This window comes from Microcebus murinus, chromosome 1 (genome assembly GCF_040939455.1).
Source record: "Microcebus murinus isolate Inina chromosome 1, M.murinus_Inina_mat1.0, whole genome shotgun sequence".
In the NCBI taxonomy this organism is placed as follows: domain Eukaryota; kingdom Metazoa; phylum Chordata; class Mammalia; order Primates; family Cheirogaleidae; genus Microcebus; species Microcebus murinus.
The window spans coordinates 129,287,888-129,315,061 of NC_134104.1; the positions used below are offsets into that span (position 1 = coordinate 129,287,888).

The following is a 27,174-nucleotide window of genomic DNA, read 5'->3' on the forward strand; positions in this document are numbered from 1 at the left end:
TGCAGTTCTCTTTAGCTCATGGGGACCTAATGACAAACAACACTTGCTTGATGGCCTGGACTTGGGCTGCAAGATCAAGCAAAGAAAGTCAGACCTACATTTTGATCCTTCTCTGAGTAAATGATGTGAACTTTTCCAACCACCGTTTCCTCTTCAAATTTGAGTTTAGTTCTCACAAAGGTATCATGAGCTTTGTGAGACCAATGTGTTAAAACTATGAAGTGGGAAAAGGTCTTACCATACATTCTAAAAATCTAATATAATAGTGAGAAAAATGCTCCGAGGAATCTGCCATAAAGAAAAAAAAAATAGTGAGAAAAAAAACCTCAATCACTCATAAAGGCATGTTTTCTAACTACAGTTTATGTTGCTTTGCTGCTTACTTTAAAGTCTAAAGAAATAGATTTTCTTTAATTTGTTCATCTTTCATTTTGGTTTATTATTATTATTTTTATCAGAAGTTAAATGCATTTATTTTGGAAAACAGTGTGAATACTGTCTCTAACGATCCACTTGGAATGATATACCCCTGATCTCTGGAGAAGGCTTAGAGTAATCCCTTCAGTGACCTCAGGGCAAGGCATGTGGGGGATGTTTCCATTAAATTCCACACCATCCTAATCAGTCCCCATTCATTGCATGCTCTCAGTTTGTGCAGCCTTCTGCCAGGCTTGTGTGGTATGCAGGAGATTCCAGAAGTACAGGGATGAGGCCTGAGCAACATCATAGTGACTGATGGTGGCAGCGCTAATTTGCATCAGTTCTAACAAGCCAGTGTTGAAATGGGATGGCAGGATGCCAAAGAAGCCAAGGTCAGCATACTTTGAAATAATGAAGTGAGTCATGTAACCCAGGATTTGCACATACCCACAGGCCTACCAGACTAGTCCCACCTCCAAGGGAACAGGTCGTGATTATTGGTTAGGTGCTTGTGCCCAGCTCTGTGCTACACCTGCAAAAGGAAGCAAAGCCACGTGGAGCCCCTTGTCTTGCTGGGGAGACAGATGTGAAGTGAAAGAAGTATGAAAGTCAGTAATCAAGCCTGAGGTCCATGCAGTGAGAAACATCATGAGCCAGGGGCAGTGGAAGTAAAGGAGACAGGCCCAGCCCAGGTGGAGCGAAGAGGGCAAAATCAAGCAGAGAAGCAAAGCTGAAGGGAGCAAGACATCAGAGTGGTTTAGAAGAACATAAACCTGGGCACCAGCCTGCCTGGGTTTCATTCCTGATGTGCGACCATGGGAAGGTTGCTTACCCTTCACAAGCCACAGGTTTCATACCTCTAAAATGAAGATAGTGATAATGTCAACTTTTTCCGTTCATGCACCAAATTGTTGTTTAACGTGCCAGGCGTTGATTTAGATGCTGGTGATACAGTGACAGATGATTCCTTACTGTTGCAGAGCTTGCTTTCTGGTAGCAGAAATAGTCAATAAACAAGAAAATAATAGAAAGTGGTACATGCCACCTGGCGAATGAAAACAGAGAATTAAATGAGAGTGCCTGGGGATTCCTTCAGCTATGTGTCTGCAGAGGGGATAAGGGCTGGGACCTGAATCATAACAAGAAGTGAGGGGAGCAGGTGCCAGTGTGTATGCAAAGACTTGGGCCAGAGATGGCCTGGCATGTGCAACCCTGGCTGGGAAACCGGTGTGGCTAGATGGAGGTGGGTGGGGGACAAAGGTAGAAGATGAGATGGGAGAGATAAATGGGATGCTAAAGCACAGCTTTCACACAGTGAAATGTTCAGATCTTCAGTTCTGATCAGTTTTGACAAATACATATCAAGACCCATAGAACTTTCCCATCTCCCTAGAAAATTCCCACCTGCTGCTTGCCAGTCAAACCTCTCCTCCTGATAAGCACCCATTAATCTGATGTGTGCCCCCTAGGTTAGTTTTGCTATTCTGGAATTCCATATAAATGGCACCACATAGTGTATACTCTTTCTTCAGTCAGGACAATATTTTTGAGATTCGTCCATGTTTTTGCATTCATCGGTAGTTAATTTCTTTTTATTGCTGGGCAGTAGTCCATTGTATGGATATACCAGAGTTTATTTGTTTACTTGTTATAGACTATATCTGGGCTGTTTCCAATGGATTCATATTAGATTTGCATTTTAAAGCAACCCCTCTGGCTGCTCCAAGGAGCATAAAGCGCACAAGAGAAAGAACTAGAGAAAGAGAGCCAGTTGGAAGTTGTTGCTGTCTAGATATGAGTGGATGGTGTCTTGGACCAGCAGGGTAGTAGCAGAGTGGGGTGGGTGGGTGAGAAGTAGACAGTTTGGGGCTATATTATGAGGGTAGAGGCAACAGGACTTAATTTGTCATGGGGACAGGGGTGGAGAAAGGACAGAAATGAAGAATAATGTGTAGATTGTTGGCCTGAGCAAAGAGGGTAGTTCCATTTACCAAGATGAGGAAGGCCATGGGAGAAGCAGGTTTGGAATCCTGAAGAATCAGAAGTTCTGTCTCCAAGGTGTGAAATTAGGTATGTCTGTTATTAATCAAGTGTTGTTTTGATGGTAACATGAGATAATCCATTTAGCAGTGTGGTATAGAATCTGGAACATTCTAAATGCTCAGCAAATGTTAGCTACTCTTACAGTTAGCAGCAGTGCTAAATATAAATAATAATCATAGTTCTTTTTTTTCTTTCCATGTCAGACGAGTAACGTGCTGGCGTTGTAACAAGGCTTGAGGGAGGCACATCTCACACATAAGCATGAAAACCCAGTCCTCACGCTTGTGAACTACAAAAGGATCTTGATAAAAAGGCTAACCAAATTGAAGAAAAAGAGAAAAACTTGTAAAGAGAAACAGTGGGAAATAGGGTCTTCTGGGTTAGAAAGAAATCATTGGCTAGGAGGTATTGAATTTCAGGTAGCAAATTTCAAACAAGTCCCTGTATCAGAGTGTGTTTGCACTTTAAGAAGGCGGAGGCTGGATATACTTTAGAGTGCCAGAGGGGAGTTCTAGGTTTTGGTCTTGGCTCCTTGTTCCTTGCCAGCTGGGTGAACTCAGGCAAGCCACACCCCTTCTCTGAGCATTGAATTACTTGTCCTACAGGGTTGTTGGGAGGGGAAAAATAAGATGATTTGAACTGCAATTACCTTGGAAAGTATGAAACACAAATGCTCGACATGATTGTTTGAGCAGAGTAGAGTGATGTTGGCGGATGCTAGGATTGGGAGTGGGAATGTGTTGGAAGAAAGGAGGAAGTGTTTCTTCTGACTGATAAGGGCCTGGCCTGGGATGCTGGCAGTGAGAAGGGAGAAGGTATAAATCTGAGAAACTTTGAAAGGAGAATCAGATGGCCTTGGCTGAGGACGATGAATGCAGATAATGTTGAGCCTCAGGCACTGGGAGGAGGGTAAAGCCATGAAGGCAGCAGGTAGTTGAAAAAGGGTGTTGGAGTGGAGGGCAGGCCTCAGTGTGACGTTTACTGGGCAGAGATGCCAGATGTAGGCAGTTGGGAATGTGGGCTACACGTTCTGCTTTGCGGGTTGGGTTGGTTATGTGGATTGGAGTGTCATCAGCCCAGGTAATGACCGATACCATGAGAACGTGAGCTGTCCAAGGAAACAACATATGAGGCACTATTTATTTTGCTCATCCTCGTTGACTTGGTGCCAAAACAACAGGCTGAAGGATGAGAAATTCTGCCTGTCAGCTGGTTGTCTGAGCTGCTCAATGTCAGCCAAGCAGTTTGACAAATCTTTCCACTGTGTAGAAGACTGAGCTGACTGCTTTGGCATATTCACAGATAAAGTCTAAGAATATGTGTGTATTAATCTAAAAAAGAAAAACTTCCCTTGGATTTATAGCATTCTGGGGCACCAGTTTCGAGGCCCTGGTATCACTGGGGACCTCCTGAGGCCCTTCCAGGGGTGATGCGTGCTTGGGTTTGGTCCTGGAGAGGTGAGTCAGATATAATGAAGGGACTAGCCAACCCCTAGGCTAGTTGGTAGCTTTTGGAGCCATTCCAGCACCTTTGGAGATACTGCCTGAGGGTTCGGAGCCTTTGATTCAGCCAGACCTATTATTTAGCATTGGGAGGGCAGTTTCGCATTTCAACTCCTGCATAGGCACAAGGACTTCCTCCTGACCAGGTGTCACAAAGATGTTTTGTTGATTTGATGTTGGACTGACCCTGGAAAGCTTGGATGAGAAGCATTTGAATGGGGTACTCATACCTGAGTTGTTTTGCCCAGGGTCATTTCCTCTTGATGTGATTTCCATTCTCCTTCTGTACTCTTGATCGTTTTCTTTGATATTTGTTTTTGTGGTTCCCTCAGACTTTCCAGACCAAAATGGCCCTCTTAATTAAGGTATTCAGAGATGCTTCCGCTAGTGAATTACCTCACCAGTTATCTTTTCTTCCTTCCGTTGCTGTTTTCAATCTCAATCCCAGGCAATTTTGCCTCCCTGAAGGAGCCCTGCCTCCCCCACTTTCTTTTTTTCACTTCTGCCAAAAGTCCCAGATTTTTAAAATCCCAGTTTGAGATCATAGCTTTGTGGCATCTGCTGCCCTTGATTGTCCACACAGTGAAGACAAAAAAAGGGTATATGTTCCAGAAAGGATTATTTAGCCATTTAAACTTAATCTGTATATGAAAGGCTAAAATTAATCCAGGAAGAAGAAAGAGGAGTTATATTTTTCTTTTGTTTCTTTATTTATTGAAACAAAGTCTCACTTTGTCACCCAGGCTAGAGTGCTTTGCCTTCAGCCTAGCTCACAGCAGCCTCAAACTTCTGGGCTCAGGCGATCCTACTGCCTCAGCCTCCCAAGTAGCTGGGACTACAGGCATGTGCCACCACACCCAGCTATTTTTTTCTATTTTTATTAGAGGCTGGTCTCGCTCTTGCTCAGGCTGGTCTTGAACTCCTGATTCACCTCAAGCAATCCTCCCGCTTTAGCCTCCCAGAGTGCTGGTATTACAGGAGTGAGCGACCACACCTGGCCAAGTTGTATTTATCTCTTTAAATATTTTGCTATTCAAAGAGTGGTCCTCACCTGGGAACTTTTTAGAACTGTAGAATCTCAGGCTCCACCCAAGACTTACTCAATCTTTTTTTGAGACAAATCTCACTCCGTTGCCTGGGCTAGAGTGCCTTGGCATCAGCCTAGCTCACGGCAACCTCAAACTCCTGAGCACAAATATCAGTCCGCCTTGGCCTCCCAGAGTGCTAGGATAACAGGTGTGAGCCACTACACCTGGCCGAAGATTTACTCAATCTTAATCTGCATTTTGATAAGATTTCCGGGTGATTCCTGAGCAGATAGAAGTTTGAGTTTTGAGAAGCACTGCTCCAAATCACATCAGCATTATGCAAAAACCAGCCACATCTAAGGAGAAAATTCCTAGCTGTTGGATCACAACTGCTGACAGTGGTCTCCAGGTTTTGTTGTCATTTTAAAACAATTGTGATTAAAATATCCTTTTTAAAGTAATACATGTATACAGTCAAGAGGAAAATTCAGACAGTTCACAGTGGTAACAAGTAAAAATCTACCTTCTAACCACAGTCCTCTTCCATTACCAGTTTCACTTCTTGCTCCCTTTTAACCATTTCCAGAAACTCTTAGTCTCCCCTCCCCCACCTTCCTGAAGGTATGTCTTAAATTTTATACTGCAATTCCAAGAAGGAAACTAGGATAACTATCCAGAAATTCTCTTTAGGTTCCAATTGGCTCCAGTGAGTTTCTGAAGAGACCAGAAAGTTGGATGTCAGCAAGTTAGCATTTAGTAGGGAGCCCAAAACAAATACCAGTAACGTCAGTCTTTATTATTAGCAGGTTTTAATTGTTTCAAACCCTCTACTGATTTCAAAAACAGGGCAACCTACGTAATGACTCACTTGTTCTTATCATTTGCTATTTTTCTTTTGCCAAGCCAGATTCTGATGGCAGAGGTACAGCAACCTATGGAGTGTAGCTTTTTTTGCTTTTTTAGATCAGGTAAGGGTGGGGTTTTGGACAGAAAAGAAGACTCCCATGTGCTAGTCTTTGTTTGTTTGTTTTTTAAAGTGTAGCTTATTAAGCTTCCTTAACTTGTGAGGAGAAAATAAGCCCCAATTCTGGGACACACTTTGGGGAAACTTTGCAGAAGATTCTTCTTTGAAGTGATGCTTACTAGCAGTTCTTGCCTTTAAAAAAACAACTTTATTGAGGTATAATTGGAGTCTCATAAAATTCTCTGCTTTTAAGTCACAATTCAATGATTTTTAGGAAATTGACCAAGTTGTACAATCACCACCACAATTTTTTAGAAGATTTCTATCACCTTCAAAAGATCCTTGTGTCTATTTGCAGTTAACCCTGTTCCTGCCCCCAGGCCCAGATGACCATAATCTATTTTCTATCTCTATAAATTTGCTTTTCTGGATATTCACATAAATGGAATTATACAATATATGGTCTTTTATGACTGGTATCTTACACTGAGCATAATGTGTTTGAGGTTCATGTTGTGGCATATATTATATCAGCACTTCATTTAAAAAAAATTTTTTTTTAATCTTTGGTTTGCCTAAACATTCTTTTTTATTTCAAGTAATATTCTATTATTTAATTCCATATAACATATTTTCTTTATGCATTCATTAATTGATGGGCATTTAGGTTCTTTCTGCTTTTTGGCTGTTATGAATAATGTTGATATGTGCATGCAAGTCTTTGTGTGGATTTATTTTCATTTCTCTTGGGTAGATACCTAGGAGTGGATTTGCTGGATCATGTACTAAATTTATGTTTAACTTTTTATTTAAAAAAAATTTTTTTTTTTTTTGAGACAGAGTCTCACTTTGTTGCCCAGGCTAGAGTGAGTGCCGTGGCGTCAGCCTAGCTCACAGCTACCTCAAACTCCTCAGCTCAAGCCATCCTCCTGCCTCAGCCTCCCGAGTAGCTGGGACTACAGGCATGTGCCACCATGCCCGGCTAATTTTTGTATATATTTTTAGTTGGCCAATTAATTTCTTTCCATTTGTAGTAGAGACGGGGTCTCGCTCTTGCTCAGGCTGGTTTTGAACTCCTGAACTCGAGCAATCCACCCGCCTTGGCCTCGCAGAGTGCTAGGTAGGATTACAGGTGTGAGCCACCTCGCCCGGCCTATGTTTAACTTTTTAAAAAAATTGTTACTGCAAAATATTGTAATAAAATACATATAACATCAAATTTACAGTATTAATCATTTTTTTTTTGAGACAGAGTCTCGCTTTGTTGTCCAGGCTAGAGTGAGTGCCATGGCGTCAGCCTAGCTCACAGCAACCTCAATCTCCTGGGCTCAAGCAATCCTTCTGCCTCAGCCTCCCAAGTAGCTGGGACTACAGGCACCACGCCCGGCCAGTATTAATCATTTTTAAGTGTTTAGTTCAGCAGCATTAAGAAATTCACATTGAGGCCAGGCGTGGTGGCTCACGCCTGTAATCCTAGCTCTCTGGGAGGCCGAGGCGGGCGGATTGCTCAAGGTCAGGAGTTCGAAACCAGCCTGAGCGAGACCCGGTCTCTACCAAAAATAGAAATAAATTAATTGACCAACTAAAAATATATATACAAAAAATTAACCGGGCATGGTGGCGCATGCCTGTAGTCCCAGCTACTCGGGAGGCTGAGGCAGTAGGATCGCTGAGACCCGGAGATTGAGGTTGCTGTGAGCCAGGCTGACGCCACGGCACTCACTCTAGCCTGGGCAACAAAGTGAGACTCTGTCTCAAAAAAAAAAAAAAAAAAGAAAAAAAGAAATTCACATTGTTGTATAATTATCACCAAAATCCATCCATGAAACTCTTTTCATCTTGAGAAACCGAAACTCTGTAGTCATTATACACTAAGTGCTTCTTGCCACCTCCCTCCAACCTGCAGCCACCACCATTCTGCTTTCTATCTCTATGAATTTGGCAACTGTGGGTACCTCATATAAGTGAAGTCATCTAGTATTTGTCCTTTCGTTACTGGCTTCTTTCACTTAGCATAATATCCTCAAGTCTCATTCAAGTGGTAGCCTGTGTTAGAATTGCCTTTCTTTTCTAATGTTGAATAGTATTCCATTGTATGTATATACCATGTTTTATTTGTTTGTTCATCTGTCAAGGAATACTTGGTTGCTTCTTCCTTTTTTTTTTTTTGTAGAGATGGGGGTCTTGCTATGTTGCCCAGGCTAGTCTTGAATGCCTGGCCTCAAGGGATCCTCCTACCTACCATGCCTGGTCTGCTTTTGACTATTGTGCTAAATAATGCTGCTAGAACATGAGTGTACAAATATCTCTTTGACTTGCTGGTTTCAATTCTTTTGGTTATATATACCCAGAAGTAAATTGCTGAATCACATGATAATTCCATTTTTAATATTTGAGGAGCTGTCATACTGTTTTTCATAATAGCTGCACCGTTTTACATTCTCACCAGCAATGCACAAGAGTTCTAATTTCTCTACATTCTCTCCAACGCTTATTTTGTTGTTTTTCTTTTTTTTTTCATAGTAGCCATGCTAATGGGGGTGAAGTGGTATCTCATTATAGTTTTAATTTGCACTTCTGTAATGATTAATGATGTTGAGCATATTTTCATGTGTTTATTAGCCATTTGCAAATCTTCTTTGGTTTGTTCAAGTTCTTTGCTCATTTTTTTTTTTTGAGACAGAGTCTTGCTTTGTTGCCTAGGCTAGAGTGAGTGCCATGGCATCAGCCTACCTCACAGCAACCTCAAACTCCTGGGCTCAAGCAATCCTGCTGCCTCAGCCTCCTGAGTAGCTGGGACTACAGGCATGCACCACCATGCCCGGCTAATTTTTTCTATATATAATAGTTGGCCAATTAATTTCTTTCTATTTATAGTAGAGACGGGGTCTCGCTCTTGCTCAGGCTGGTTTTGAACTCCTGACCTCAAGCAATCAGCCAGCCCCGGCCTCCCAGAATGCTAGGATTACAGGCGTGAGCCACGGTGCCTGGCCATGCTCATTTTTAAATGGGGCTATTTTTTGTTGTTGTTGAGTTGCAGGCGTTCTTTAAACATTCTAGATATTAACTCCTTATCAAACATGATTTACAAATATTTTCTCCCATTCTATGGGTTGCCTTCTCACTCTGTTGATTATGTCCTTTGATGCCCAGCAGTTTTACATTTTAATTAATTCCAGCTTATCTATTTTTTTGTTGCCTGTGCTTTTTTGGTCTGTCATATCTAAGACATCATTGTTGAATCCAATATCATAAAGCTTTCCCCTTATGTTTTCTAAGAGATTCAGAGTTTTAAGTCTTATATTGAGGTCTTTGATCTGTTTTGAGTTCATTTTTTATATATGGTGTTAGGTAAGGGTCCAACTTTATTATTTTGCGTGTGGATAACCCATTTTTCCAGCACCATTTGAAAAGACTGTTCTTTCCCCATTGAATGAATGGTCTTGGCACCCTTATCAAAATCATTTGACCATATACGTGAGTGTTTATTTTTGGGCTCCCTATTCTATTCCATTGGTCTATCTTTAACTTTTTAAGAAGCTGCCAAACTGTTTTCCAAAGTGGCTGTATCATTTTACATCCCCACCAATAATGTATGAGGATTTTCATTTTCCACATCCCTGATAATTTTTTATTGACTGCCTTTTTAAGAAGTTTTGTTTTAATTGACACATAATAATTGTACATTCATGGGGTACAGTGTGATGTTTTGATACATGGCATACATTGTATAATGATTAAATTAAATCAGGGTAATTAATCCATCACCTCAAACACTGGTCATTTCTTTGTGGTGAGAACATTTAAAATCTTCTCTTCAGGTGGGGCGCTGTGGCCCACGCCTGTAGCCCTAGCATTCTGGGAGGCCAAGGCGGGCGGATCGTCAAGGTCAGAAGTTCAAAACCAGCCTGAGCAAAACCCTGTCTCTACTAAAAATAGAAAGAAATTAATTGACTAACTAAAAATATATATACAAAAAAAAAAAAATTAGCCAGGCATGGTGACACATGCCTGTAGTCGCAGCTACCCGGGAGGCTGAGGCAGGAGGATCGCTTGAGTCTAGGAGATTGAGGTTGCTGTCAGCTAGGCTGATTCCACAGCACTCATTCTGGCCTGGGCAAGTGAGACTCTGTCTCAAAAAAGAAAGAAAGAAAAATCTTCTCTTCTAGCTATTTTGTAATATACAACACATTATTGTTAACTATAGTCACCCTACTGTGCAAGAGAACACCAAAACTTATTCCTCCTATCTAACCGTCTGCACTCTTGATCATAGCTGTCCTTGTGGATATGAAGTTATGATTTTGTTCCTTGACTTTTAAAGTTTCTGCCTTTATTCAGCCTGGAGTAGAGTGGTAATAAATAGAGTGAGGACTTAACCCACTCACAACTACAAGACCAATTATCTGCCTGGACATACTCTGTGCTTCTGCAGGGTAGACTGAGTAACCTCAGGCAAGTCTCTTATCACCTAGAGCCTCAGTTTTCTTTTTAAATAATGGGAATAATTAATGTTTTCCTCACATAGGGTGAGATAAGAATGCATATACAATAGCTAAGCTGCTTTGGAATTGGGGGGAAAAAGAAAGAATACCTTTTTCATTTTAGGTGCTTACTAAATGTTGGATTTATGGTTTTACTCCATAAATTTCCCATCAGCATATTCTTGTTGTGGGACTTCCCTGTTACTGATTTTTAAGTTTTCCAGCAAATATGACTTTTCAATCTTTAAGCATGACACAGTCCTGCTAGACAGCTGGCTGTCTTTCTCTTGTTCCTCTGGATATCACTCAAGTATCCTCACACTCATCTCACCCATTAACACGGGGATGAACTGTGAACACCCGACTCCCCTGTCTATCTGTAATCTGTGTTGTGACCACTTGTTTATCTAGTTCAGTTTCCTTATCATCATCCGCCTTGGTTCTGCATATTATGACAAAGCCTTTTGCATTCTCTTGACCTCTAATCCAGGGATACTATTAGCACAAAAACTTTTCTATCCCAGGCCTCTTAAAAGTAGTGCAGTGGCGTTTTCCTCCTTCTTGGTTCTGCCACGTCTGCAGAGACTTGCTCTTGGGGGAGATGAAGTCATCTGGGTAGCCTTCCCCTGCTTATGCCCAGGTTGCTAGCTGCTGCTGTAATTGGGTTGACAGTGCACTCCCTAAAATATTGTCCTTCAGCTGGTACTTTGTTAAAGCTGCAAAGCCAACTCCCTTGTGAGTTTCTTTAGACAGCAGCTGTCATGCCTAAGGAGACACATGGGAAAGGTGTTTTGAAGGGAGATCTCTTATCTCAAGGAACCAGGCCCAAACATTTGGAAGGGGGAGATGAAGGCCAAAGTGAAGGGCATGGTAGCAAGTGGCTTAGAAAGCTTTGCAGAAAATGTTTTGCAAGCAGTCGAGAATAATGGCATTGAATGTTTTTTAAAGGATTTAGTGTATGTCCTCTTTAGCAAATGGAGCAATTAGTCCTACATGTATTAAACATTTTAGTGCACTTAGGTTGTCAAATGTGTAATGGTACATGTACATGTGCAAGAAGTATTTTTCATATCTTACAAAAAGAAATCCTGAAACAAATGAGCAAAATTCAAGGGACTTTCAGATAGCTCAATGGGGTATAGCTTTAACCACTTAGGACCACTTAAGGATATTGAGGCTATTCTATGCCTAAATTGTTAGGGTCCATAGTGAAGACTCGGAGTTTGGTGGTAGATTCCCTTTATACTCTAGTGCAACAATGTCCAGTAGAATTATGGCCGGGCATGGTGGCTCACACCTGTAATCCTAGCACTCTGGGAGGCTGAGGCGGGTGGATTGCTCAAGGTCAGGAGTTCGTAACCAGCCTGAGTAAGAGCAAGACCCTGTCTCTACTAAAAATAGAAAGAAATTAACTGGCCAACTGAAAATATATAAAAAAAATTAGCCAGGCATGGTGGCACATGCCTGTAGTCCCAGCTACTTGGGAGGCTGAGGCAGAAGGATTGCTTGAGCCCAGGAGTTTGAGGTTGCTGTGAGCTCTGATGCCATGGCACTCACTCTAGCCCAGGCAACAACAGAGTGAGACTCTGTCTCAAAAAAAAAAAAAAAAAAATGTGAGCCACATATATAATTAAACATTTTCTAGTAACCCCATATATTAGTTTTCTAGGGCTGGTATAACAAATTACCACAAAATAGGTGGCTTAGAACAACAAACAAAGTTCCTTGACTCACAGTTTTGGAGGCCAGAAGCCCAAGATCAAGGTCTCATCTAGGTCATACTCCTGAGAGTTCTGGGGAAGGATCCTTCCTTGCTTCTTAGCATCTGGTGGCTCTTGGCAATCCTGACATTTCTGGCTTATGGGTGTATCATTCCAATCTCTACCTCTGTCTTCACTTGGACTTCTTCCCTGTTTGTCTGTGTCTCTGTGCCCAAATCTCCTTCTTTCTTTCCTTCAGGAAAATGCCAGTCATAGGTTTTAGGGCTCAGTCTAAATCCAGGACAATTTTATCTGAAGATCCTTAATTGATCACGTGTATCAACACAAAGACACTATTTCCAAATAAGATCTCATTCTGAGGTTCCTGGTGGATGTAAAGGTTGGGGGACACTATTCAATGTACTATACAACATTAAATAAGAAAAGCCAAAAATTAAATTTCATTAATTTTTTTTTTTTACTCTGTTGCCCAGGCTAGAGTGCCAAGGTGTCAGCCTAGCTCACAGCAACCTCAAAGTCCTGGGCTCAAGCAATCCTGCTGCCTCAGCCTCCCGAGTAGCTGGGACTACAGGCATGGGCCACTATGCCTGGCTAATTTTTTCTATATATATGTATTAGTTGGCCAATTAATTTCTTTCTATTTATAATAGAGATGGGGTCTCGCTGTTGCTTAGGCTGGTTTTGAACTCCCGACCTCGAGCAATCTGCCCGCCTAGGTCTCCCAGAGTGCTAGGATTACAGGCGTGAGCCACCACGCCCGGCCTAATTTTTTCTATATATGTTGATTTGTCCAGCTAATTTCTTTCTATTTTTAGTAGATACAGGGTCTTGCTCTTGCTCAGGCTGGTCTCGAACTCCTGAGCTCCAATGATCCTCCCACTTCGGCCTCCCAGAGTGCTAAGATTATAGGCATGAGCCACTGCGCCCAGCTGAAATTTCATTAATTTTAATGTTTTATTTAACCTAATATTCCAAAATATTATCATTATCATATGTACCTAGTATACAAGAATTCCTAATGAGATATTTTAACTTTTTAAAAATTTTTTGGTACTGCATTGTTGAAATCCAGTGTGTATTTTACATTCATGATACATCTCAATTTGGATTACCACTTTTCAAGGACTCAGTATCCATCCATCCACTTATGGCTGGCTGCCACTTCTTGGACAGCACAACTGGAGTGCTGTGGGGCTGACAAAACTTTTTTACTTCTCAGTATTTGGCCCATGTTTTTTCCCCTCCCTCTATCCTCCTTAGTTTTCAGGGAATTTTCAGTTTATTTGGACAGTGTCCATCGTTCTGAACAAAAGAAATAAAAATCTACTTTGTAAGAACTACTGGGATCCTAAGACTCAGTGGAGGAAGCAAAATTAGCCAGTTTTGAAAGAAAAGACCTTTGTTCAGTTATATTTTTAAGCCTGAGTGTTTATTGTGTGTTAGAATTCATTAAACACTCTATCAGAAGTGGCTTAAATATATGAGTAGTTCATATTTAAGATGTAACTTTTTTTTTTTTATTGAGTAGGGGGAATATAAGACTTGATTATTACAAATCTCCCTGCCATGAGATTTGTGACTCACCCATTTATGAGCCCCCAGTGAACATGGCCATTATTCTCTGTCATGTTAAGACAAGAAGGGGCATAAACTTTTCTTTCTGGGCTGACTATACGAAGTCTGTTGCAATAATGAAGTTAAGATCTACATCTCTAAAAATATGTATTTTTTCCAGGAATGAAAACCTTGTTATTATTTGTTAGCACGAATCTTGGGGAGTGGGAGGGTGGTTTATAAGCAACCTCACAGGGAGAAAAGTTTTAGATCCTTGAATTCTTAAGTTTGGTGCATGATAAGGATGTGGTTTCTACCCTCCCTCCCTCCCTCCCTCCACCTCCAGCTGGAGTTGCAAATCCTGGCTGTGGTTGGTTTTACAGTATTCTGGTCGTATAGAGTTCCTGCTGCTTTTACTCCCTGCCCTTAGACAACCTGCCAAGGAAGGAAACTTTGACTGTGGTTGCTGATGTGCCCAGATGCAAAATCCATCATGCTTGTCAAAAGTTAGAGTGGTTACTTAGATGAATGAGGAAAGACTACCAAATTATGTGATTTTTTTTTTTTTTTTTTTTTAGAGTTTTGAACTTTGTTCTTTACCCACCTGACCCCTAACCCTAAAGTAAATCTTGGATCCTAAGTACAGCAGTGAAACCCTTGACTAGGCAACTTGGCATCTGTATGATAATTCTGGGAGAATACTGTGTTCTCTTGGTGGGCCTTGGCTAAGGTGTTGGTGTTCCTTTTCATCTAGATATCAAAGAGATTTGTAAGTTCTGGGCTGTATTAATACTTATGCTTCCTTAGCTGGGTGCAGTGGTACATGCAGGTAGTCCCAGCTATTTGGGAGACTGACACAAGAGAATCCTTTGAACCCAGGAGTTTGAGGACACCCTGGGTAACATGGGGAGACTCTGTCTCTATACATACATACATACCAGAATGCATAGTTGATATTGGACTGGAAGTTGAAAGAAAAAGGAAATAGGACAATTTGTTCATGTAAATTAGAGAAAAGAAAATGGATTTTTTTTTTTAGCCTCAATGACTACTATTGAAGAAAAGAAGAAATTGGGGATGTCTACCCTAATGACGAAAACAAAAAGTGAAAGAGAGAAAGCTGAGTTTAGGGATATCCTGCCTAACGTCCTCCAGTTCTCTCCCCACCTCCATTGCATCTCCCTGAGGATCCTATTTAAGAGGGAGAGAGTAGGTCAAGTAACCAAGCTAGAGTCCTTATAATTGCCTATGAGGGCTCCCAGAATTCCTTTCAGCCCCTGATTTACCTCAGCTTCTATAACCGTACTGGCTGTGTTCTAGTCCCGCTGGCCTTTGCTCTCTGTTGTTGAGCCAGGTGCTTGCTCTCTTACCTTTGCGCTGGCTGTTTCCTCTTCCACCGGATATCTAATGGCTAACTCCCTCCTTCATGTCTTTGTGTTAATGCCACTTTCTCAGAAAGGCCTAGTTTAAATTGCACCTTCTATTTCACCCTTCACAAACTCCCCTGTAGCTGCCCCTTTATCTTTCTTTCCATAGTACCATAAAGCTCTATTAATAATATACTATATAATTTACTTGTTTTGCCCATTGTTTGCCCTATCCCCACCTCCGCTGATGTGGGTGAGAGAGCCATGTGATTAGGATCTTTGTTTTCTAGCAAAAAAGTACCTGGCATGTAGCAGTCCCTCAATAAATATTGTTGAATGAGTGAGTCAATATGTATAGTAGCTCTTTGGCTTGAAATGCAGTTTTCCATACTCAGAGGTTTTCGGCTATTACTGTGTTTTCTTGCTGGGTTTGGTCTATCATACTTAATTGCTTTGTTGGGGCTGTTTTGTCATCATTTTTCTTTCTCAAACCAAAGGCTCTTTTGGAAATGGCAGCTGGATTAGACCAGCTGCTCCGAAAAGGTGGGGGTTTAGAGAGACCCTAGAAATAGCTATTCTGCAACTAAGAGAGGTCATTCCACAATAAGGATGGTTTCCTTTCCCTACAAAGTCTTTTTTTGTTTTTTTTTTTGAGACAGAGTCTCACTTTGTTGCCCAGGCTAGAGTGAGTGCCATGGCGCCAGCCTAGCTCACAGCAACCTGAATCTCCTGGGCTCAAGTGATCCTACTGCCTCAGCCTCCTGAGTAGCTGGGACTACAGGCATGCACCACTATGCTCGGCTAATTTTTTGTATATATATTTTTAGTTGGTCAATTAATTTCTTTTATTTTTAGTAGAGACCAGGTCTCGCTCAGGCTGGTTTCGAACTCCTGACTTTGAGCGATCCGCCCACCTCAGCCTCTCAGAGTGCTAGGATTTTAGGCGTGAGCCACCGCGCCCGGCCGCCCTACAAAGTTTTTAGGGATGCTTTTCTAGGGGAAGAAAGCTGTTTTCCCCTTTCCCATCTTGAGTTCATTGGCTGGGACCCCGTAAATTAGACTAACTAAAGACAGACTAACGAGAGAATAACACAAAGGTTTATTAACATGCACACAGTGCATGAACAAGGGAGAACCCAGTGATAAGTGACTCAAAGGACTGGTTAGAATTTGGGCTTATATAACATCTCAGCAAAGAACAGTAAATTTTTAGAGAAGTGACAAGACACAGGAAAAGGACTTCAAGATGTTAGGGGTAGCAACTGTGGGAAGGCAAATATGTGGGGAAACTCGTGGTAGATAAGGACTAGTTTTAGCAAGGTTTGTTATGTAGATTCCTCTAGTGCCATCTCTGAGTCTGAGAAGGGTCTAAAGTTGTCTCTGGTGATTAACTTCTGTCCTTCCTGGTAGACAGGGGAGAGAGGACACCTTTACAAATTTATATCCTGCTTTTAGGGAAATGGGGGGGGGGGAGCAGAGAGCTTTTCTTTATATCTGCTTCTTTTTTTTTTTTTTTTTTTTTTGAGACAGAGCCTCGCTTTGTTGCCCAGGCTAGAGTGAGTGCCGTGGCGTCAGCCTAGCTCACAGCAACCTCAAACTCCTGGCTCAAAACCTTTGTTTTATAGACCTCAAGCAATCCTCTTGCCTCAGCCTCCCAAATAGCTGGGACTACAGGCATTGGCCACCATGCCCGGCTAATTTTTTGTATATATTAGTTGGCCAATTAATTTCTTTCTATTTATAGTAGAGACGGGATCTCACGCTTGCTCAGGCTGGTTTTGAACTCCTGACCTCGAGCAATCCGCCCGCCTCGGCCTCTCAGAGAGCTAGGATTACAGGCGTGAGCCACCACGCCCGGCCTATATCTGCTTCTTAATAGTCCTTATACCAAGGCTGTGTATTTTGGGGTAGCATATTCTGCTACCCTTCACTGTCTTCAGTGTAAGTTCTCATGAGGGTTTCCTTCAGGAACACGGCCTGAGACCTTTGCAATCTATGAAGAGGTGCATGGCTTGTCGCAGAGAATTTCAAGGCTGTGTTCAGCCTGAAACAGAGCAGTGGGGGTAAGAGTTGGGTCTTACCTGAAGCCTAGCCAAAAGAGGGTCACTTGAGCTACTCACCGGAGGTTGGCACTGTGAGGATTCCTGATGGAGGTTGCTTTTTTCTGGCCCTGCCTTCTCCATCGTCTTGGTGACAAAATGGGAGAAGCAGTCTGGTTGGTTGAGTGTTCCTGAGTTGAGTGCTTCTCAGGAACTGCTTCTCAGGGCCCACTGAGAAGGACTCATGTTCTAAAGCAGATTTTTCTTATTCTACCTTGACTCTTCTTACCTTGCCAATCACTTATTCTTTCCTTTTCTCTTATACCTATCCATACTTCAGAGACTGCCTCTATTTTGGAGAATTTTGTGAATGAGGTCAAGGTGGCAGCCACTCTGAAATTTTCTTGAAGTCGGAATTCTACTAACTTCAGCCATCTAATCTAGTACATAGAGGGAGGGGAAAAAAGAAAAGCAAGGAAGGAGGAAAGACCTCTGAAAGAACCTAAAATCTAACACAAAGCCCAAGCGCAAAAATCACCGAACTTTGTTTTATAGACCTGTGCTATCCAGTATAATGTGAACCACATGTGTAATGTTATATATTATGATAACTGCATTAAAAAAATAAAAAGAAACAGGTCAAATTAATTGTAATAATACCTTTTACTTAACCCATATATCTAAAGTAATACTATTTCAACATATAATAAATATACAAATTATTAAAGAGATACTTTATTTTTTGCCCTGGTCTTCTAAATTTGGCATGTATTTTACGTCTACAGTACATTTTAATTTGGACTAACCACATTGCAGGTGATCAGTAGTCACATGTGGCTAGTGGCTACCATATTGGATAGTATAAATAGAAGGCTCTCCCTTAAAATGAATCCATCTGTGTTACATGTTATTTTAACAATGTATTTCCTAGTCTCCCAGCCACAGCAGATTTGAAGCAGTAAATAAATGGTGAGAGTGATGGAGTGGTAATGGATAGTAGGGAAGTGGCAGAAGAATTATAAGCAGTATGAGCATACTAGCCTCCATACTTTAGGAACCCCCGGAGTACATAATTCAGTAGCCTGGTAGAATAATTGATAATCTTGCCATGCTTGCCCTCCGCTTCATAGCCTACGTCACTGCAAAAAGGCCAAATCATGCTCACTTTTCTCTATAAAGGTAGGAAAATGTGAAGAGTATGTGGACAAAGTTAAGGAAGATTTCTAGTGAGCATTGCTAAAGTAATAGTGTTCCGGTACAGGAAACCTGGGAAATATACAGAAGTTTCTACCTAAGACTGTATGATGAAGTCCTCTCCATTTCTAATGCTGAGAAAAACTTGGAGGAGCCTGCAAATGTGGCTTCAGCTGGGTGTGCCCCAATCCCTTCTTCGTAAGATTGCTAACTTCTTCAGTTCTGTGGTTTTCCCTTCTGGTCTACAGGACAGAGGTGCAGCTGGAGCCTTGGGGCCTGCAATGCTCAATTTTAGCCTAGACCTTAGCTGTGTTTGTGTGACCTCAGGAGTCTGGCCTGTTGCTTTGAGAAGCTTTTGAGATGGATTCTCTTGGAACTGACCACTTCATGGACACCCACTGGGGGCAGTGGTAGCAAAGTGTGTAGGTCACCTGTCTGAACTGCAGCATGCAGATTCAAGCCAGCAGAAAACAAAGCAAAACAAAAAACAAAGCACCCAAATCAAATATTCCCTTTGCCTTTTCTGTTTTTCTCTTGCATAGATAGAAAATTACAAAGTGGGGGAGGGGTGGCTGTCCTATAACTAGTGTGTATTGTTCTCATGTAAAACAATTGGTCCATGGCTGCCTGTTGCATAACTTTGTTTCTTCATTCCTTTTTCAGGCCGAGGAGTCTTGTAAATGCAATGGCTGGAAAAACCCCAACCCCTCTCCCACTCCCCCCAGAGCCGATCTGCAGCAAATAATTGTCAGTCTAACAGAATCCTGTCGGAGTTGTAGCCATGCCCTAGGTGAGTTCCGAAATCTCCCAGGAAATTCCAACAAGTTCATTCTTGCTGGAGAGTCCTAACTTACTGAATTCTGTGGGTTAACCAAACTTGAATGCTATTTACCTCTATGTGAGGGCAACAACAAAAGAGTCTCTCTAGTCTCACGAGTTTGCTGGGGAGGGCTTCATGTGAGAGACAAACCCTGCACTGTTTGCGCTGACTCCTTATTTGTCTCCTCTCCCTTTCTGCAAGAGCTGGGTTGGACTGGGGGATTGCCAAATAAGATGAAACATGACAAGCGAGCCAGTTAGAATGAATAATGTGTAGCATGTCCTGATTCATTCTGATGAGGGGCCCGAGAGTCTCTGACCCTCGGGTTGAAACCTCAACTGACTGGTTCTTTGTTTAATAATTATAATAATAACAATGCTAATAAGTATATGATTCTCTGAGCTTTCTGGGGTGCTTCATTTTATCTTCATGCTCCTTAGTTTCCTGTGTCTGAAAGTTCATTCTTCATTGCCCGCTGCTCTTCATTGTGTTTGGTGAATGTTTACCTGCGTTTCCCCTTTCAACTTTCTTATCTGACCCTGGAAAATAATCATTGTCAGTTTGGCAAGATAGGCTCTGCTGCAGAGTTACTCAACAAGGACTGTGCTTATGTGTTCTGGGTCCTAATACTAGTTTTAGGATAAAAATATTTTTGTTGAAATCATATTTTGTTTGAGTAGATAAAAGTTAATGGGGAATTAGTTTTTCTTAGATATTAAAATTCTAGTTCATAAAGGGTCTTGGAATATTATTCTTGCTTTTTTGCCTTTAGTTATCCAGTCTCCCCAGAAATGTCAGTTTACTGCCTGGTATTGCAAGGACATAGGGACTGAGCAGAACATTCTCACTAAGGTCCTTGTTCTTTCCATCTGACCATTTATAAGTAGGTGGCTTCTCTTGCCATCCTCTTTGTCCAGAGCTTCCTGGTGACATCAAATGGTGCAGCGTCAGCCTCCAAGGTTAGCATGGTGTTAGGTCTAGTCTGAAGTTTTATTTTGTACTCAGCTGGAGAGTATTTCAATACTTACAAAGCAAAAAAGCAGATAGTGTGATCTTCCCAAGCGGTCACTGCACTGGAGTAACCTTCTGAACAAGCAAATAGAGAGTATTGATCTTACAGAAGAAATAAACACTAATAATTTCATCACTGTGAATTTTGAAGGAGCCAGTACGAAGGAAAGATTCCAAAAGTTGCAGAACTGTCTTTACTTATCATTTATCTTTTTTACAATCCACCTATGAGTGAATAGAGTGAATGCCGTTTAGAATGGCCTCAGGAAATATGATGCAATAAAACATTGGACACAAGAACTCCTTAAGCCCTGGGCTTGAACTGTATTTGGTATTGATTGGGAAATCCTATTATCCTACATTAATTTAATTAATAACATTTAAAACAGAATCTTCTTTCTTAGCTGAGCAGATTGTCTCCATGCTAAGCATGTAAACACACATGAATGCCCCAAGGCAGAAACAGTGCTTCACAAAAAACAGTCAACTTTGTTTCCTTTTATGTGTGTTAACAAGCTTTGAAAACAAATGCCTGTATTTGCGGATACATAATTAAGAATAAAGAATGAAAAAAAAGGTACATATCCTTTGACCTGGCAAATCCATGCCAGGAATTTAACCTACGTATAAATTAAGATGTGCCCTCAAAATTAAACTAAAAAGACAGTTACTATCATATTATAAATAATTATGATATCAAAAAGCTAGAAACAACCTAAATAATCCAGTGTTGGAGAGGATTGGTTGAATTATGAAAATCGATACAATTCAATATGGCTATTTTAAAAAAAGATGTATTTTCCAACATGGAAAAATATTCTTCACATGTTATTAACCAAGAAACCTGGTCATAAAGCAGTTTGGTTGGAGTTTTTATAATTTAGGGCTAAGTTATAGGATCCACCAGCCTGGCTGGTCTATAGACGGTAGCTGTGAGTAGGAGCACGTTACTTAATCTTTCTGGACCTCAGTTTTTTCAGCTCTGAAATGGGTTAAGAGCTAATAGTATCTACCTCATAGGATCTATTGTAAGGATTAAATGAGATAACACAAATAAAAAAAAAATTGTAGGACAGTACCTGACACATAAATACATGGTTATTAGGTGTTGTCATGTTTGTAGAAGCATCACAACACTGTCAAGGTTCTTTCACTAAGACAACAAATATAAGCTCTGTATAGTTTAAATAAGAAAACACTGTTTATAGAAGGGTAGTAGCTTCCGGAAGCTGAAAATAACAGGAAAACAGGTTTCAGTCTGGTTTGAGGATCTCAGCTGCAGAAATTCATGGACCTTCTGTCCAGGATACTGCCACTGCTCCAGCTGCTTCTGTCCCTGTAGGTATTTGTTCGGGATTTAGGTGCCCAGAGGAGGGGCTCTGATTGGCATAGTGCCTGTCGCGTGCCCAACCCCACTTTTTGCCCTAGAAGAACTACATGGAAGGTGGTCCTTCCCCAGGTGCAGGATGCTGACTCAAGAACAGTGTTGGCCGGGCGCTGTGGCTCACGCCTGTAATCCTAGCTCTTGGGAGGCCGAGGCGGGCGGATTGCTCAAGGTCAGGAGTTCAAAACCAGCCTGAGCAAGAGCGAGACCCCGTCTCTACTATAAACAGAAAGAAATTAATTGGCCAACTGATATATATATATAAAAAAAAAAAATTAGCCGGGCATAGTGGCGCATGCCTGTAGTCCCAGCTACTCGGGAGGCTGAGGCAGAAGGATCACTCGAGCCCAGGAGTTTGAGGTTGCTGTGAGCTAGGCTGACGCCACGGCACTCACTCTAGCCTGGACAACAAAGTGAGACTCTGTCCCAAAAAAAAAAAAAAAAAAAAAAAAAAAAAAAAAGAACAGTGTTGATCCTTCCTAAGTATCATCCTGTTTTATTGGTTTAGAAAATATAACATTGTAAAGGAAAAAATAAACTTTTTTCTTTCTATTCTCTTAACACAGAACACTTCTGTGACCAGATGTGTGGGTTTTTTCCCCTACATGTCAAGCATTTCTCCAACTTTCTGAACCCCAGCTGGGTGTCCTATGATTCAGTTCAATTCTGACACCATCTACCTGGAAATGCCATCACATCCAAGTTATGGGCTCAGTCCTACAACACTGCTCCCACTTCAGGTGCCAGTTGCTTCTCACTGACCCACTATAAGTTGGGGTTGCCACAACCTCCCCTACCTGGTTTCAGTACTTTGCTACGATAGCTTACAGAGAACTCAGGGAAACACTTAAGTTAACCAGTTTATTATAAAGGATATTATAAAGGATACAGATGTACAGCCAGATGAAGAGATGCATAGGGCAAGGTTTAGGGGAAGGGGTAAGGAGCTCCTTTTACAGGTGTGCTACCCTGGTGCACCTGGACACGTGGTACCACCACGTACACTTTCAGCCATTTGGAATGCTATCTATCACATCTCATTCAGATTTTTTTTTTAGAGAGCTTAATCTCCACAACCCTCCCTCCCCCATCTTTCCTGGAGGTTGGTGGGTGTGGCTGTAAAATCCTATCCTCTAATCCTCTAATCTGTCACTTAGGTGTTTCTGGTGACCCGTCCTCATTCTGGGCTATCTGGGCTCCTCACCTTAAGTCACCTCATAAGCCTAAACTCAGGTGTGATCAAAAGGGGCTCTTTATGAATAACAAGAGACTCCTATTTCTCAGGAATTCAAGAGTTTTAGAAGCTCTGAGACAGGAACTGGGGATAAAGAACATATGTATTTCATATTATACCGCAAACATGTATTTTTATATATAGGATCAGGAAAAGGTCTGGAAGGATATATATTGAGTTGTTGACAGTAATTTTCTCAGGGTATTAGAGTTGTAAGTGTTTTAAAAATATTTTATTCTTCCTTTCTTGTTTCCCCTCTATCCTTTAGTTGGCTTTCTTAAAACTCAAATGTCTGCACATGCACATTTTCAAGTGCTATTGGAATTCTTGCTGGAATGCTATCGTTTATTTATTTGTCTCAGTATAAGGGGCTTTAGAAAACCTTTTTTGAGATTATGTCTCCTTTTCCCCTCACTCCCTGCTTTAAAAAAAACTTTATCATGGAAAGTTTCAAACACACATGTCGGCAGAAAGAATAGTTTAATAAACTGCCTTGTGACCATCACCCAGCTTTAATGATCATTAACACTTGCCAATTTTGTTTTATTTAACAGTCCCCTCCCTTTTTTAATTTAATTTTTAAAAATTATAATTTAATTTTTAAGTCCTCCCCCCCCAGATTATTGTAAATTCCAGACATTTTGTCTTATCTTATTCATGCATATTATTTCTGGATTGTTATCAACAAAGTAGAGGTAGGAGTTCTGTCACAAATGGTGCAAGCTCGAATTCTCATATATTTCAATTATTGTACACTGTTGTTCTATTTTCACATGCAGTCAACATGGTTAATTTAATCACCAGTAATCATACACACATATCAATAGTGTTAATGGAAAAAGAGTCAAACCCTGTAAAATAATTTTAAAGATATTTACTAGGATTACAGGTGTGAGCCACCTCACCTGGCCAATAATTTTTTATATTGAGTATATATTTAAATGATAATACTTTGGTACATATTAGATATATTATTAAAATAAATTTCACCTATTTACCTTGTTTTAACGTGGCTACTGGAATATTTAAATTTACACTGTGGTTTGCATTATATTTCTGTTGGACTGCACTCATTTAATGGACTGTTACTTTTTTTTGTTTTGAGACAGAGTCTCGCTTTGTTGCCCAGGCTAGAGTGAGTGCCGCGGCGTCAGCCTAGCTCACGGCAACCTCAATCTCCTGGGCTCAAGCAATCGTATTGCCTTAGCCTCCCCAGTAGCTGGGACTACAGGCATCTGCCACCATGCCCAGCTAATTTTTTCTCTATGTATTAGTTGGCCAATTAATTTCTTTCTATTTATAGTAGAGACAGAGTCTCGCTCTTGCTCAGGCTGGTTTTGAACTCCTGACCTCGAGCAATCCGCCCACCTCGGCCTCCCACAGTGCTAGGATTACAGGGGTGAGCCACCGCGACTCTTACTTTTAGACTTCTCTTTTTTTCCATCTGAGATTACAGATGAAACTACTTTTAAATAAGTCTTTTGCACATTAGTCAGTTCAACGGGTTTCATTGCAGTCATTAATTTTACCTCTTCTAGCCTTGACCCTTAATTTTCTTGAACAAAATATGTCTTCGAGCAGCTTATAAATCCTACACATGCTGTGCTGTTTGCTTCTGGTCCAAAGGAGCAGGGACGTGTCAGCTGCCTCGCCACTGCTGCCCGTGGTGCCCACTGCAGGGCATGTGAGGACTGGCTGGTAAGGAGTGAGGGCCAGCGCTTAGCAAGGGTCACAGCACACAGTGACACTGCACTTCCTGTTCTCAGCGAGGCAACAGCTGCTCCGTGATTCTTGGCAGTGGCCATATGGCGGGTAGCTCTGTAGCACCCTGGGTGTTTGCAAGTCCGACACAGCACTGGAGGTGCCAAGGTACAATCTCCTGGAGAGATGTAAGAAAGCAAAGTGTCTCCAGGTCCCTCTGACTCCCACCTTCCCTCTGCTTTGCCCTGCCCTCCACACAAAAGGGACTGGGGGGGATTGTGGCCTGCTAGAAGGAATACGCGTTTGCCACAGGTCAGGGGTTGGCTAATCTTGGGTAACTACTATGTACCAGTGCTTTCTATCAAGCCCTTGGAAGACTATTATTTTTATTTGTTTTGGTTTTTTTTTTTTTTTTTTTTTTGAGACAAAGTCTTGCTCTGTTGCCCGGGCTAGAGTGGCGTGGCGTTAGCCTAGCTCACAGCAACCTCAGATTCCTGGGCTCAAGTAATCCTTCTGCCCCAGCCTCCCGAGTAGCTGAGACTACAGGCATGCACCACCATGCTCGGCTAATTTTTTCTATGTATTTTTAGTTGGCCAATTTCTTTCTATTTTTAGTAGAGATGGGGTCTTGCTCTTGCTCAGGTTGGTCTTGAACTCCTGACTTGAGCCATACTCCCGCCTTGGCCTCCCAGAGTGCTGGGATTACAGACGTGAGCCACTGTGCCTGGCCCTTGGAAGACTATTAAAATAAAAGGAGAATCTTTTACATTTGACTATCAAATTAAGGTGGAAGAAAAAAAAATTTTTTATATATTTGCAATCATTTAATAGTTTGTAGCATGTTAATGGAGTGAAAGATAAAAGGCAGTCCACATTCATATTTTCAAGATAAATTTACTTCAGACGCCAACTGAAATCCTTGCTCAGATTTTTTAAAAACTTTTATTTGAAAATAATTTAAAACTTCCATAAAAGTCATGAGAATAGTAATGAAGAGTATCTAATCTATCCTTTCCTCAGATTTACTTATTGGTAACATTTTATCCTATTTTCTTTGTTACTTGTTCTTGTATATATACACAAATATACATATAGATAGAATCATATATATACATGAGTCTCTATGAATTTACTCGTTTTTCCTATATGAGTTCCTCATATAGTTCCTATATGAACTATATGAGAATAAGTTACATATATATTATAGCCCTTTCCCCCCAAATATTTCAATATATATTTCCTAAAAATAAAGGTATTCTTTTACATAACCTCAGTTTAGTTATCAACTTCAGTAAATTTAACATTAATGTAATACTTTTATCTAATCTACTGTTTGTAGTCTCCTTTTATCAGTTGACCTAAAATGTCCTTTATAACATATTTTACTCTCTATGAAGCATACAGTCTAGAATCACATATGTATTTAGTTGTCATGTCTCTTTAGTCTTCTTTAATCCAGAACAGTTTCTCAGCATTTTTTATTTTTATCTTTTATGACATTTTCATTTTCATTTTCATGGAGGAATGTTTTAAATTTTAAAAACACACTTGTGGCCGGGTGCGGTGGCTCACACCTGTAATCCTAGCACTCTGGGAGGCCGAGGTGGGCGGATTGCTCAAGGTCAGTAGTTCGAAACCAGCCTGAGCAAGAGCGAGACCCCGTCTCTACTATAAATAGAAACAAATTAATTGGCCAACTAATATATATAGAAAAAATTAGCCAGGCATGGTGGCACATGCCTGTAGTCCCAGCTACTCGAGAGGCTGAGGCAGTAGGATTGCTTGAGCCCAGGAGTTTGAGGTTGCTGTGAGCTAGGCTAACGCCACGGCACTCACTCTAGCCTGGGTAACAAAGTGAGACTGTCTCAAAAACAAAGAAACAAAAAAAAAACACACTTGTTAAAAGAGCTAGGGGGAAATGTTATAAGGAAAAGAGCTTTGCAAAGATTTAAAAGAAATTCCAAGTGTAGATTTGACTTTCTAAAAAATTTAAAGTTGGGACCGCAAACTAGTACAACATCTATGGAAAGTAATATGGAGATACCTCAAAGAGATACAATTAGAACCACCATTTGATCTAGCAATCCCATTACTGGGCATCTATCCAAAGGAAAAAAAGACGTTCTATAAAAAAGACATCTGCACTTGGATATTCATAGCAACACAATTCACAATCAGAAAGATGTGGAAACAAATCAAGTTCCCATCAATAGATGGTGGATTAACAAAATGTGGTATATGTATACCATGGAGTACTACTCAGCCACAAAAAACAATTGTGATCTAGCACCTTTTATATTATCCTGGATAGAGCTGGAGCCCATTCTAGTGAAGCCCATTCAAGTGAAGTATCCCAAGAATGGAAAAACAAGCACCACATGTACTCACCATCAAATTGGTATTAATTGATAAATACTTATGTGCACAAATAGTAGTAACATTTATTGGAGAGGTGGGAGGGAAAGAGGGAATGAGTATATTCACACCTAATGGGTGCGGTGTGCACTGTCTGGGGGATGGACACGCTTGTAGCTCTGACTTGGGTGGGGCAAAGGCAATATATGTAACCTAAACAATTGTGCCCCCATAATATTCTGAAATAAAAAAATTAAAGTTTCTATACAACCAGATTGAATCAACCAAACAAAAACTTCAACAAAATCCATAAGCATTTGCAATGAATGTGACAGACTAAAGATTAGTACATA

General features: G+C 41.0%; 1 protein-coding gene and 1 non-coding gene across 4 annotated transcripts in view; one reads left to right on the plus strand and one right to left on the minus strand.

Moving 5' to 3' along the window:
• KAT2B (lysine acetyltransferase 2B) overlaps positions 1-27,174 on the plus strand; it is a 100,661-nt gene that overhangs the window by 9,849 nt on the left and 63,638 nt on the right. For all 3 annotated transcript variants that reach the window (XM_076005651.1, XM_020290022.2, XM_076005653.1), the window contains exon 2: positions 18,980-19,106. In XM_076005651.1, coding sequence (XP_075861766.1) covers positions 18,980-19,106 — 127 coding nt within the window. The remainder of the gene's footprint in view (positions 1-18,979; positions 19,107-27,174) is intronic.
• Positions 2,661-2,764, minus strand: LOC142875482 (small nucleolar RNA U13). The gene has a single exon (XR_012922839.1). It is a non-coding gene; the product is annotated as a small nucleolar RNA U13 (small nucleolar RNA).